The sequence below is a fragment of the Hippoglossus stenolepis genome, chromosome 23 (assembly GCF_022539355.2).
Source record: "Hippoglossus stenolepis isolate QCI-W04-F060 chromosome 23, HSTE1.2, whole genome shotgun sequence".
In the NCBI taxonomy this organism is placed as follows: domain Eukaryota; kingdom Metazoa; phylum Chordata; class Actinopteri; order Pleuronectiformes; family Pleuronectidae; genus Hippoglossus; species Hippoglossus stenolepis.
This window is the reverse complement of record NC_061505.1, coordinates 6915719-6930528: the sequence shown is the minus strand read 5'-3', so window position 1 is coordinate 6930528 and position 14810 is coordinate 6915719. Positions and strand designations below refer to the sequence as shown.

The following is a 14810-nucleotide window of genomic DNA, read 5'->3' as shown; positions in this document are numbered from 1 at the left end:
TAACATGGTACATATTGTGTGTACCTGTCCATATTGCAAATACATGTACATATACACGCGGATACACGTGCAAGTAGTCACCATATAACACAGCTTTGAGACCTGAGACAACATATATCATTATTGCTCACTTGAGTCAATTGTTCTGATTTTGACCCCATTTTCTCTTCTCAATGTACAAGGAACCTACTAACATGAACTTATCCAGACAGCAATAAAGTTTAATAAATACCAACCAAAGTCAATAAAAGACACTGACAAAGTTAAACTGTGCTTGGTTGCACTCTACGAGGTTGCATTACCAATTCCATGGAGGAAGAGGAAGATGCTTTGTAAAGTTCTGCTTTTTAAGTCCAGTGAGGCTCGACGCCAACTTTGCTTTGTGGCTCCTGTCGCCTGCAAAATCATCCGGCAAGACTTTGTGTCATAGCCGCTGGTGGTAAATTAAAACTTGTTCACTTGTGGTTCACCCGCAGGCGGAGCAGAGTTGTGGCGCAGTGCTCTGAGCAGGCCTGCAGGGAGGTCAGCAGCTCCGCTAGTGAAGAGCAGAACGAGAGAGTTGAGTGTGTCTCCATCACCAGGAGAATCAGAGAGGCTCAGGACAGAGAGAGCTGGGGTGTTTATTGGTGGCATCTAACTATCTTGTGGTTGGGTACAAGGGCAGAGCTCACAACCTGGGCTGCGTTCAGCGCCGACAAAACTAAGCAAAACGTTAATATATATGTAAACGGTTATGATACACAAGCGTTGCAACTATAGCAGCGGACATTTTTGGAAGTCTCGGAGGTAGATGACTTGTGTTTATACTTTAAAATACGCTCGATGTTACAGTCTTTGCCGTCAGTTGTCGTCTGGAATAGCAGAAAACATCAGAATCACGTTAAAGGAGAATGCGGGAAACTTTTAAAAACACGAAAACATAAGTTTATGGAAATCAATACATACAAAAACCCATATCCAATTATTAGCTAATTGTGCTAATTAAGGTAATTATAAAATACTGGCGACAAACATGTCTTCTAACATCTTCAATTGATGCAAACTCAAAGAAGGGAGAGAACTAGAATCCATTGTGTTGCACTGCCTTTTTGATACTGCAGGGTTTATATACAGGTCGCTGCTGATTGGCCAACACCTTCGACACACTCACATAAACCTTCATCTAATAACACTCTACATACGTTAAATTTATTCTTTGCTCCGCCATCTCTTAACTTTTTTAAAGAAGTAAAGACAACTGAGGTGAAAGAGTTGCAGAGTTAAAGCCTTGTTTGCATGCACACAGTGACACGCACACGTGCCATCATTCAAATGCCAAACAGTCATTAACTTGCAAAACTGGAGAGCGCAGAAGCGCAGGTCTGGAGTTATGTCTGCAGTGAAGAATATGATACACGTACACCTGCTGTCACCGATGGAAAACACACGTCCTCACACGACACTGACTCTCTCATCAAACCCTTCCCACACTGCTTCACTCATCTTTGGATAATTTAGATTTAATTTATTCTGTCTCAATGTAATTGTGGTGCGATTTGGAGGTTTATGCCACATGGGAAGCTTTTTACAGCTCACTACAACCTGTTGTGCATTGACGCAGGCAGATTTTGGAGACATAAGACACATTGATTCTGGTTTCATACACTGGAACACAAAATAAATTTGGGTTCATTATGAAACTGTGTTGGGACAAAAAAAAGAATGGGCCGCCACAGTTTCGATAATTAATGGGAAACACTAGTATTGTGGCATCATTTTTGGATAGTGGGAGGAAGTGTTGTCCATCTTTATAGACTATTACAGTTCAAATTTCAAGTATACAACTGCTCATAGATCACATTTAATAGAGTAGCTGCCTGGAGACTGTGACATTACGGCTGCGAAACCTATACTTCTACCTTAAAAATACATATTTCACTTGTATAATGATTAAAAAAAGAAAACACGTAGGAGAACTAATTAATTGGACCGAGCTGCCTGCTAAAGGAGACAGAATTCCAGTTAAGATTTAAGTCACTAACACGACATATTTATCCTTTCCCTCTCTTTCTTCCTCTCCCCCCCAAGGAAAGCTTGTTGGCCTTTCGATCAGAAAAGAACGTGACGCTGAACGCCAGAGACGAGCGCGGCCAGCTGACCGGCCAGCTCACAGTGGGTGAGTCCACTGTCCACGTCCACTCTGGAAGCACCTGAAAGCAGTTTTGTGACTCAATGTCATTTGGGACACAGGTTTATTTACTTGCTCCTTTTTTTACCTCTATAAAAATGTTACATTAATCCAGTCCTGGCTGTAAATGACCCAATCAATCCTATTTATTACCCACTTGAATCAACTGTAGCACAACAATTTAAATTCTCTGTAATCCTCTCTGGCTGGTAAAATACACTCTGTAGACTTTCACGCTAACCTTTGATACACTTATTGAAAGGGCAATGGATTCTTCCTATTATCGTTAAGTTTAAACATCAGTCAGACCAAATTACTGCAGTCGTTTACATGATTAATGACCACTGGAGAGCAGATGACCTGCGTATTAACATGAACAGCCATCGATCTGAGCCAACATAAGTTGAGGGTTGACGCTGATTTGACGAGACTGATGATGTGACACGTCTCGGTCACGCTTCGGCCTTCCTCCAAAAATGAGCAGCGCCCGCTTTTGAAGCAAGTGCATTTTATCTGGAATGAGATGAAACCCGGTCGAGAATAATTAAGTTGCCGAGCCGTCACAGCCTGTGGATTAATGGTCGCGAGAGGAGGAAAGGGAGAAGTTTAAAGTTACTGCGTGCACATCTGGAAAAACACAAAGAAAAAGTCATGTGAACAAGAATTAATATTCCTCCGCAGTAGAAGAGCTTACTGATTTGTCTCCATTTGGAGTAAAAGCATGGCTGATCCAGCTTTGTTGGGCACTTTTCATTTGCAGAGCAAACACTTAAAAGTTTTTCACAGCACTAATAGTCTTACTTTTCCAGACGGAGTTTCCTGAGGCCGATTTTTCTCGGCCAGAAACACAAACAGACTTTTTATTTTAAACAGCATCATTTACAACTATTAACGTTAGAATGTTCAGATTAATCAAACTTTGTAGGTGTAGATCTGTCCTCTAATGCTGATGAATTATAAAAATTTAAAAGTTGGTTAAGTCTGGGAAACATTCGTGAAATATTGAACATTTTGTCACGGCAAAAATATAAATATATAAAATAATAATATAAATATATATCTTTGAGGAGCAGAGAAGAGTTTGTAGGAGTTTAAAATCGATTCCAGCAGTTTCAGTCTGTAAAAATCTCTCTGCAGGACCTGAGGCTGTGGAGGCCCAGTGTCAGAGGCTGGAGGTGCGAAGTCGAGATGGAGGAAGACTCCTGTTCACTGCAGATGAAGAGGAGGTTATCATGACAACAGAAAAGTTCACCGTCACAGGTAAAATGTGCCTCAACTTATCATCTTGTGATACAGATATGTTTATAATTAGATCTTAAAAGCAAAGAAAACCACATTGAATGTTTCTTACCTAGCTTGTAAATTTCGTGAATTCTAAAAGTCCGCTTTATCGCCAGGCTCCGAAGGCGCCGTGTTTGGACATTCGGTAGAAACTCCTCTGATCCAGGCGAGAGCGTCCGAAGACCTGAGGTAAGTCCACGAGATTCATTAAAGCTTAATGTCACATGTTCATATCCTGTTCAATTAAAAACGGAGATCTTTAAATAATGATGATAGATGGAGGAACCATTATTCAGCAGCGTGATTATTCTCAAGCAGCCTCTCGTAAAACTGGAGCAGCCACTGGATGCCTCGTTATCACACAAATTCAAAAACAAGATTTCACCATTATATTAATTTCACGGCCGAGGGGCGAGCTAATTTGTTGGTTATTCTCTATGGCACCGAGGAATTGATTAAAGTGTGGAGAGAGCGTGGAGACAGTGGCTGGCGCTTATTAGACTCGTACACTGCTGTGCACGTGATCCCCGGCGCGTGCACGCTCCGCCCGAGGCTGCGAGCGCGCCGTCCCTCCATTAACGAGCTATAACGAGTGCGGTTTGTTGTCCACCTGACTGGTCCTGGGGGGAGGGGCCGGGATCAAAGTTGGCAGAAAACGCAGTGTTCTGGCAGCTAATTCCTCCAGAGTGAGAGGAATACTGATGAGGTTCACTTTAAAAACACACACACACACACACACACACACACAGCTCAGTGGTCACCATCTGCTATGTGTTCAAAATCTTAATGAGAAGCAGCCCCAACAGTTGAGAAAAGGAAAACAGCAACATGACTTTTACTCAGGACGGGAATGAACATATTTCTCATCAAATAACAAATTTCATTCGAATTTTGTCAGTGTTTGATTCAATTTAAAAAACATATTGCATTGTTTGTTTTTTCCAAAAAGCTCATATTTCTGCACAACTGAAATGTTTTGCACACCAGCAGGAAAAAACATCATCCAAATATTATATACATATATCTTTAAACTTGATCATGATAGTGTTAAGTACAGAGTGTAACCTGAACATAAAATGAAGTGGGAAAGAAGATTAGAGGAAAGTCTGAAGTCAGGTTTGCACTGATATAAAAACTTATTTTAGCAGATTGGTTTTATTTGCAGTTATTTTGATCATGACTAGAAACAGGTGAGGACCCAAATGCAGATGCCACATGAGGAAAGATCCAATAAACAATATTTGACTTACGGCTTTGAAACACGGGGAAGAGGTATCCAGATATCACACATGGGCTGAAAGTGAAAAACATAGATGGGTAAATAACTCAGGGAACAAGAGGAAACGAGCAGGTGACAACAGACACAGGTGAAACTCATGAAAGGCAACGCAGGAACAGGAAGTGATGTGTGCTGAACCACAGGTGACTACATAATAAAACAGGAAGTTAATATATCAACGTACAAATAACTGAGACATTAATAATAATAAAGAAAACTAAAGCAAGGGAAATAAGGCCAAAGACAAAAATATGACAGTGGGTCCAAGAAAAGATTCCAACATTCCGAAAGCTCATGACAAGAGCAGAATCAGAATCAAGTTTATATCCTCTAATATCAATATCAAAAATCCATATTGGTCTAATTATGATGATTATCTTCAATTTTTAAATGTGTATTCATTATCCCCCCCGCTCTCTTTGACTATGGCAGGTTTTAAGTTCAGTCTGAGTAAAACCTGTGATGACTCATTCCTCCTGCACTGCTTCTTTTTCATCATACACGCCCACACAGTAAATTATCAGTCTGTTGATTAATCGCTCGTGTGTAAATCAGATTTATCACGTGATATAATGACATCACACCGTATAATTACAGCTACACATTCAGAAAAATTAACACTCTGAAATAAAAATTCCCCCGACACGCACACACCCATTTTTTTTTATCATAAATACTGTATGAACTCTTTGACGGGATTTTCTTTTCCATGTTTTTAAAACAGCGCAGCTTCTTCTCAAAGTCCAACATTCGTGTTAAAAGTGGCTTATGCATTTCATGTTTTTTTTGTATTGTTTGTTTGTGTGACTCTGGGACTTTTCATCTATATTCATGAGTTTCTCTCTCTCTACACAACATCACTGTCTTTGTGTTTCATTTCTCTTTTAAACCAGCGGTGATCAGGGAGAGAAGAGCAGAGACGGAATCAGAGAAACTCACCTGAGATCCTCTCCTCTGAGAAACACCTGTTCTCTCTCTCTCTCTCTCTCTCTCTCTCTCTCTCTCTCTCTCCCCGATGACTTTGTGTGTGTGTACGCTCACACTCAACTGTGTCTTCATTTATCATCGTCACGCTGCTTCTGAATTATTGAATCTCCTGCGAATAATAATAAGTCCATTGGCAGCATTCATTTGCATATTTAGTGTAAAAGAATGCCAGTATATTTCAAAGTTTCAAAACGTTTTTTCACCCCCCCAGTTCATCGTATTTATCGTCTCTATGACCAAACAACTAGAAAAGAAGTTGGATGACATGTGAGAAACTGCCCCTGAGCTGAGGCCTTGAAGCTGAGGCCTCTGAAACAAGTGCGGAGCTGCTATAAAGAGGAAAAGCTCCCCGCAGCAGAGACGTGTCCGTTTGTCTTCGTAAATCTCTGCGCCTTCACCTCGTAATCACCTCTGTGGTTTCGCTCTCAAAGCTTCCCGTGGAGTCTGAGGACGGAAATGGAATCGCAGAAAATCTGGGACTGGAGATGAAAATATTTATGTTAATTACATAATCAGATCATTCTGCAGCTAATTTGAGACGACTGTGCTCTGATTCCTGACGGGCGAAGCAAAGCCGGGGGATGAATGCTGTGATTTCTACTGTGATACTTCTGTCGTGCTGTTTGTTCCCTTTCACAGGGACGAGTCTGTTCTCCCGACATCTATTAGTGATCAACACACCAAATAGTCTCCAGGTCTCATCTGTGTCAAGAACAGACTATTTGACATGTTTTGAGATTCTGTAGTGAGACGAGTCTGACGTTTAAAAGCAAAAGCAGAGCAGACAGGATGTGAAGCCTCTTTTGGTTTCTGACATTTTCTGACCCAGCATCTGAAAAAGGCAGGAAAATAAACGTTTTCCCAGCTTTGCATTTTATTTTCTCTGCAACTTCTCAGCAGCTTAAGCTCGGCTGCTCGTCAGCTTCGAGGTGTGTTTGCAGAGTTGGTCGACCGAGCAGCTTTTCAGCTGCAGCACGTGTCCAGGGCAGAGTGACAGGTTCATTAAGGAGATAAAGGCGGAGGAGAACAACTCTTCTCGGTTCCACTTAGCTCTCTGCTCAGACTTTGTTCTACCAGCACTTTGTTGGGATTAAGATGTAGTGCAGCAGGAGTGTGGCTTTTTTTTTCTAGTTATGACTGCAGTGGAGGAATGTGGTGTTTCTTTGTTGTTGTATCGATCTTTTTTTTGAGAGAGAAAAGTTTGGACAGCAGAAAATATCACGTTGTTATATAGATAAGAGCTGATATGGACTTTTGAGATCAATTCCAATACTCATATAACGGAGTGAAACGTTTCAGATATTGATCTAGGGTTAGGCCGATCTATTTATACAGAAAAAAATGATTGCAAAGATGTTGTTATCAAACCCTTGTGAAAATATATAGAGGTTTGATATTTTACAATTGAAATATTGGGCTCTAATACAGATGCAGTGGTAATAATTGATTTCTTGGGAGAAAGACATATTTACAGTACAAATAATGTTGGTGATATAAATTATACAGATTAACACCTATCACAGCGTTGTTTCCTCTAGTAAAAGGCATTTGTTTTAGTAGCTTTTCATCTCTCTAGTCGAGTTTTAAGGACGGAGGACGTTGCACCTTGTACAGATTATTCAGCCCTATGAGGTTAATTATGATTAGTGAATATGGGCTATACAAACAAAACGTCTCAGACTCCAACTCTACACGCATCAGTCCATCGCAGGTGAAACGACCCGTGAGATCATCGCCTCGATCGGTTCTTACATTTTCCGAACCGAGACTTTGCGAGCTTCTCCCCCCCTGAAGGCGATTTAGTGATTAGCAAGAAAGAAATAATTATAACCTCTCATGCTATCAAACTGTTAAATGCTCATGATGAGTCAGCGGAGGACGTGTCTCGCATATTAAACTGCTGAGGGTGATGGAAATGTGGACGTTTGCTTTTCTGTTATGTACATCATTTTATATGAGCGTGCATGTTGGATCCAAGAACACGTTTTTTTATATACTTTTGTGTGTTTTTTATTAGGTTGCCTGTATCTTCTGTGTAGGCTTATGTGAGTTATGGGATGTTTTGTTTCACCTCTTTGCAAAATGAAGTTAATGTTGAGGTCTGCAGGCATTTGATGCTGGTTCTGCTGATCTGAGATTGTGCAGATCAGAAACGTAAATGTCGGGAACATTCAGGTGAGGGGTGGCGTCTGGAGGAAGGACATGACGTATAAGTCCTGCTGCGCACATCATCGCCACTGTCGGCCTCTATCGCCAAAAGCGTGCAAATCCCGTCTTTACGAGTTGACATCTTCGTCCGCGTCTTCGTCGTATATTTATATTCTTCCAGCTTCGCATCCAACATCAACACTGTTGTTTCGACCGAAAGCTGGGATAGTAAATTGGGGTGTTTGCACGAGAGATAAGTGTGTGTTGTTCCGATCTTCCCCCGTGATACGCCTCATGGCAACCTGTCCAGGGTGTGAGGATAATGGATGGATGGACGTTTCGATCTCTCAGCATCCAGCTCTTTCCTGTTTCGTGGCAGTGCCTGGTAGTTTTGTAAAGTTTTAAAGTTTCACCTTTATGAAGCCCCCCGAACGCACAGAGCTGATTCGCTCTATTCTAATCAATCTCATCCACTGTGACATCAACTCCGGCCATCAGCACATTTGGTCCAGCGCAGCTCTTTCCTGCGTGCCTCTGTGATACTGTGACCTTTCTGCCCATGTAAATGTCATCCGAGAAAAGCTGGTCAGATTTTCCAGGGAAGGGGGGGGGGCCTGTCGTAAACAGCCTTTATGACTGCAAATACCACACAGGTTATCTGTGGCCAGGCTTTTCCTGGACGGAGCCAGAAGCCCCTGAAATACTCTGAGTACAAGAAGCGTCTCGGCACTGGGGAGGATGGAGCTTGATCTGAATGTTTCTGGACATGGTGACATTTTAAAACAACTAAATTAGCTCCACTCATTAACACTAGAATCTAAATTGTATGCAAATGAATGGAGATTAAATGATGAGCACGACAATTTTCACTGTAGATTCCTTTCCTTTCCTCCCAGCAATGCAACAATGGTTAAAAAAAACACAATATTCGATTCAATCTAATTGATACAGAAGGAAAAAAGGAAATCGATCACAAAAATAAGAAATAGGAATTTAAGAATCTGACCAAATCCTGAACATTGTAGGTCAATCTGATATATATTTATATGGTAACCATTATTTTTAACATGTTTTACAACTATGAAATAAAAAATCAATTCAAGGAAACACACACATGCTCCTGATATCAAGTACGAGTTAATTCATTACATTGAAAACAATATTGGGATTAAAATGGTGTCATTTAACATCAAATCCTGAGCAGCCACTGATGGGTCTTTAAATGACATCTCATTAGTAGTAAAGGTTACTGGTTTTATCAATCAGCAGTGAGGTGTATAATGTGACTTCACACTGCTGTTATAGATAAAGCCTCACAAACAGGACTGTAAACCTTCTCCACCTGAAACTGGAAACAGTCTGAGCTGGTTATAAAAACCCAGGAGACTATTCTTTTAATGCTTTTATTTTGGACTGTGTCTGAAACAAGCACTCTGGGAAATTGAGTCCTTTGTCTTCTGGCGGATTCACCAGACTGCTCAGTGACCTTGTCGGGACAGAGTCCAGGTCCTGATGAGGAAAAACCTCAGCGCTGAGGTCCTGGCTGATGTGAGGGGAAGGCTGTGGGTGAATGTGTGATTAGAACACAATGCAATGTCCCCAGAAGGACGTCAAACATCGTCTTTAACTAACTTCTCATCACTCTGTGTTTTAATTTGCTCTGTTAATGACTCGTCAATCCGAGTCACAGCTAATCAGTGGGTGCTTGAGAAACAATTATTGCAATAATTGAAACGCACGAAGCCGAGGAGCACAGGTTTCTCCCTAACGAGCACAGATTCAGTGGAAAGAAATATCAGGTTGTGTCACTACGGGAGAGTTTACTCAGTTCATGATGCAATAAATAATCAGAAACCTCAACCGGCTGATTCCACAAACGTCATGGCAACAACATTCATAGTATCAATTCCTCCTTGACAAATTTGAAGACAAATTAAAAGGTTAAAATGCTTCGTTCGAGCTGAATTAGAGCTTTTATATTGAATGATAAAATCTTCATTGCGAATAAACCAGGTAGGATGAAACGCAAAGTTTTCCAACTGCACTCTGCACAAGCTCTCAACACAACATCCAGCACACAAACAAAAACAAAGGGACAGTATGTTGTAGAACAGTTTGAGGAGGACTCACTAATGAGGAGGAATAATTCTCAAGTAGCTCCGGAGCATTAACACAGGACAAGGCAGGTTTAGAACGGGCAAAAAAAAAAAAAGATTACATTATAAGCAAAGAAAAATAAGCATCAATATCGTATCTGCTCTTTATTCGAACAGCTTTCAAGGAGAAATGGTAAATATAACGAGTTGAGGCGACATCCATCGACTTCCTGCGAGTGTAGGGCACAAACAGTCCCAGGTCAAATGCACATTTCACAGATCCTTTCCAAACTGTATCCACTGAAAGCTGATTTAAAGTCAAAGAGGCTTTTCAAATGCAGATGAAATTCATTTGCTTTTCTCTTTTCCTTTTATTCCCCCCCTCTCCCCCATCCCCTTATTCCACTGGCGCATAATCCGAAATGTGTGTCACTTTCAGTGGGGTGCGGAGATTTGAGCGATTTCAAGACATCTCCTTAAAGTCTCCCATTTGAAATTCATTGAAAACAGATTTGGGGGAAGATGGCGATGGGGGTGGCGGCAGTGGGGGGGGGGTGAAGAAAATCAATTTGAAACGGTTATGAGTTATGAAAACAAATTCCACATTGATTGGCTCCCACACTTATCTTTCCCCGTGTAAACAAATGGTCCATGGGAAGAAAATGCAAATTGCATTAGCCTCAGTGCCGCTGAAGGTCAAAATCAGCTGATACAATTACGGGCTGTTTAGGAGCCGCGCTGGATTAGCATAATGAGAGGAGCTGCTTAAACATGAAAAAGCACCGTTGATATTCCACAGGTGATGAAATCATTGGTGTAACTGGCGCCCAAAATACATTTATGCATCAGGAGCCAAACAGAAATAATAGAAGCTGCTTTGTCTTTCAAATATGTGACATTTGTTACGAGCCGCCTGAAACCAGTGATTACACAAGGATGCTCATGAACTGTGAGCTGAACGATCAATTTACCCTCGGACGCAGCTTGTTTCCTCGGCTTTAAATCACACGGAAAGTTTTATCAATGCAAACGTCCCGGAAGAATAAACAGAGTAAATTGATGGGTTCTCGCACGAAATCTCTGAGACGTCCTCTTTCTTTTACTCTACTCGTCAGATTGGAGTCCCCAACGCGGACTCTGACCATGGAGGCTCCCAGGGGCGTCGAGGCGAGCGCCGCCAAGGGGCCGCTGAAGGTCAGCAGTCGGAAGGACCTGCACCTGGAGTCAACAGAGGGCGAGGTGAGGAGGAACGCAAAAAAAGAGCTTGAAATTCACTTTTCGTGCCCTTGCTGATATTTATCCGCTTTTAGTTTCTTGTTTATTTATCTGACATTGTTTATTAGTTTTTAGTTTATGTCCATAAGGTTTGTGGTGTAAGAATAGAGAAAGACTCACATCTAGTCAAATCTAACGCAGCGTAATATAGCAGACCTCTAATACATCCTCCCTCCATGAAGGTTATTGGAACAATTTTAGAGACGTGTTGATTCACCCTAATGATCACTGTAGCTTACGGTACTGTGGCCGAGACATCTCACACAAGCACATTTACGGAAAACATGATTGCAAACGCCACAACGCGAATGCATAGATTGTAAATAAAGATGGACGACGCTTCTCCACTTTGCTGTAATGAAGAAAAAACATCCCGCTTACGGGTGCCGCCATCTTGTGCTTTTGATGTGGAGACCTTAAACCTCAGATGACTGTCGGGGGCCTCAGACCAGCAGCAGCATGGCTTAGAAAATTAACAACTTTGTTTACTAAATACAAATATTTGACAGCGAGATGGAGTATTCACTGTATTTCACTGCACTGTCACATTGTATTCACTGATTGCTCCGCAGTCATTTATCAGTCTGAGTTAGTAATAAATCCCCTCAGGTCGTCTCCGCTGGCGTTATTTAAATGACCTCCGGCTCGTCTCTGGTGTTTTTCCCTCCCAGATTCTTTTAGACGCCAACACCGTGCAGCTGGGCAGCCTCCCGCTCGGCGTCTACACGGCGTCTCCCGGTCAGGCCGCCCACGAGCAGGCCGTGTACGAGGTGTGCGTCTGCCCCAGCGGCAAGATCTACCTCTCTCCCGCCGAGAGCAGCTCCACCTGCCAGGCCATGAGCAACATCTGCCTCTGGAGCTGACCTGGGAGCGGCGCCACTGATCGAAGGACACCACTAACATCTGCCCTGGAGCAGCTGAGAACTCTTCAGTGTCTGAGCTGTTCGGATTATTTCGGAGACGTCTGACACCGGCGGTGGTCGACTGAAGGTCAGGACTCACCGCTGATGGAGGAACTACAGTCAGAGCATCTCTCTGGAATCAGGAATATCTCAAACATTTCTACTACCTTCTATTACAGTCAGAGGACACGTCTTTTATTTTTCTACTCTTAAATTCATCGTCAACACGCAGTGACGGTCTTTAGGATTCAGAGAGAACAAGAAAAGACAAAACACAGGTGCCTTCCGCTGTGAAAGAACTCATGTTGAACCCGTCTGTGTCAAAGGTTATTGAAGATGTGATGGTAGAAAATTAAGTAAGCACAATTTTCTCATGGTTTTTAGATTATTTTGAACTTTCTTAGAAGACGTTTTACATTTATCCACCGTGTTAGTTTTTAAAATGAAACATGTTCTTATGTGGCGCATTACACACGACCTTGATAAAGACAAGTGAAATGACACCAACGTGGCTGTTTTGAATGTTCAAGTCCTAAAAACACTTTTTTAAAATGATGTTGACTATGACGGAGTTTTGGGGCCATATCGAAGAAATTCGAAAAATTATGACTTTATTCTTGTATTATTATGTCTTTATTCTCCAAATCTCCGTTTTCTGTTTCCCTTCAGTGGCCCTAACATGCATGACAAAATTGGTTGGGGAAGCAAAAATAGATTTCTCAGTGTCCCTTGTATCACATGATCCTCATCATCGTATCGGAATTTATTCCGTTTTTGTGGAATTATAAATGTTAAACTTTCCTGCATTCCAAACCTCTTCTCGTTCATTTAAAGTTGTGCCTCCAGTTCATTCTTGACCTTGGAGACAGTAGTTAAGAAAATCTCCCCATAAGCTGCCTACAGTAGCTTTTTGATCGTATTACATCATCTTCAACAGAAGGGAGACATCTTTAATCTACATCTACAGATCCAGGACAACAGGGCACCTCCAACTACATACAGATTTAATACTCATCTAAATTTAAAGAAATATTTCTGGATGTTAAAACCCCGACCAGTGTGTGAACTCTCCGAGGCGGCGGCCCTCAGTGGGGTGTGACACTGGAGCCTGGCTGACCTTGGCTCCACAGCCGAGGGCGGGGCAGGCCGCCACGTGTCAGCAGGTCTGCTGGAGCGCAAGGTCTTGCTCCACGCCGCCTCCTCATCCTCCATCATCGGCCTCCGGCAGCTTGTTTGGTAAGAGCCACACTGGCATTCTAACAAGAGCTTAGCTGATCTGTGTGTGCGTGGTTGCGTGGTGACGGTCTCTGATCCCCACACATTGTGCTGGTCGAGCTAATGTGACGAATCCAAGCAATTTTACCTTCTGAATGATTTACTCTAATATGGTAATGGGACAGTGGTTTGACCATGCATGAAAGAAAGACACTGACATCACTCACACACGACTCGGTGTGAATGGCTGATGTGAATGTGACACGTGTGTCAGGAGAAAAACAAAGTAATATCTCAAATAATTAAACAGACGGCAGAGTCAGGAGCTTGTGGACTGAGTGAACTGAGTCCACGAGTTTTATTTTGACAACAAATTTGAACCAAACAGTCAAACAGACGACAGCTGGAAACCAAAAGAGACGATATCGACCAAAAGCTCGGGCAGTAATCTAATGCTAGAAGCTGAGAAAACAAACCGACCCCGACAGGCATTCTATCAAGTAGATAGCCCAGCCACGGTAACCGAGCCCGAATATTGTTTCAAGGTTTTTTCCGAACCCAACAGGTCCAACTGGGGTTGAGTATCCACGCTCTACAACTGACCATGGACTGTGTATAAAGACGGAGGATGCGTCTCCACTTCATCCCGCCGTGATACAAATGCCGCCATTTTGCAATTTTCATTTGGAGCCAGACGCACTTGCTCGACCAATTACGAGTCAGTCTCAGCTGTCAATCGTGACGTTTCACCCTGTTTTTATATCATCAAATAACTAATTCAAATCAAACTTAGTGGGAAAATGAACCCTTGAAGAAACAAGAGTGTGATAAGAACTACCTAAACTGACCCTGACATCCCCCGCCACACACACACACATTTTTGTACTTCTGACTTTTTTAGCTTGGTTCATGTCCCATCCATTAACATGGTAGAGGCAGGGTTTATGACCTAATAATAAACTTTATTTATACAGTGTTTCTAAAACACAGTTAAAAATGGTTTAGACAGAATAAAAACTATTGAGTGCTCAAGCAAATAAAATCAGAGAAGAAAATAATACAGAAATGAAATTAAAAGACAGCATTTACAATAAAGCAGTAAAACACGTAATAAAAATAGGTAATAAAATGGTTTAGTAGGATCAATAAAACATTCTCAGATTCGAGCCACAATCAGTATATACTATATTGATTATCAAAATGCTTGATTGATTTTCTGCCACTCCGTCATTTCAGCACTAAATTAAATGAGTTCATCGAGGTTGTGAAGCACAGTAAAAAAAAAAGAAAAAAGACAGGAGTTCATTACTCAAGCTGAAACACGCCAAGTGATGTAAATCACCTGTCAATCAAACCGAGCCCAGCTCCATCTTTATTCTCCTCAACTGAGTTTTTGAGTTTAAAGACCAAAAGAAACATTATATTATAAAATAATTAAAATTTAACAAACAAAATATGGT

The 14810-nt window shown here is 41.7% G+C and overlaps 1 protein-coding gene and 1 long non-coding RNA gene across 2 annotated transcripts in view; one reads left to right on the top strand and one right to left on the bottom strand.

The window, feature by feature from the left end:
- LOC118103035 (zeta-sarcoglycan) overlaps positions 1-12948 on the top strand; it is a 31678-nt gene extending 18730 nt beyond the window's left edge. Inside the window, exons 4-8 of the mRNA XM_035149698.2 lie at positions 2068-2155; positions 3305-3427; positions 3565-3637; positions 11074-11197; positions 11905-12948. Coding sequence (XP_035005589.1) covers positions 2068-2155; positions 3305-3427; positions 3565-3637; positions 11074-11197; positions 11905-12096 — 600 coding nt within the window. The 3' untranslated portion in view covers positions 12097-12948. The remainder of the gene's footprint in view (positions 1-2067; positions 2156-3304; positions 3428-3564; positions 3638-11073; positions 11198-11904) is intronic.
- Positions 2215-4858, bottom strand: LOC118103037. Its single transcript, XR_004694787.2, has 3 exons — positions 4699-4858; positions 3519-3632; positions 2215-3376 (listed from the first exon to the last, which is right to left on the bottom strand). It is a non-coding gene; the product is annotated as an uncharacterized LOC118103037 (long non-coding RNA).
- Positions 12949-14810: the final 1862 nt, after the last annotated feature.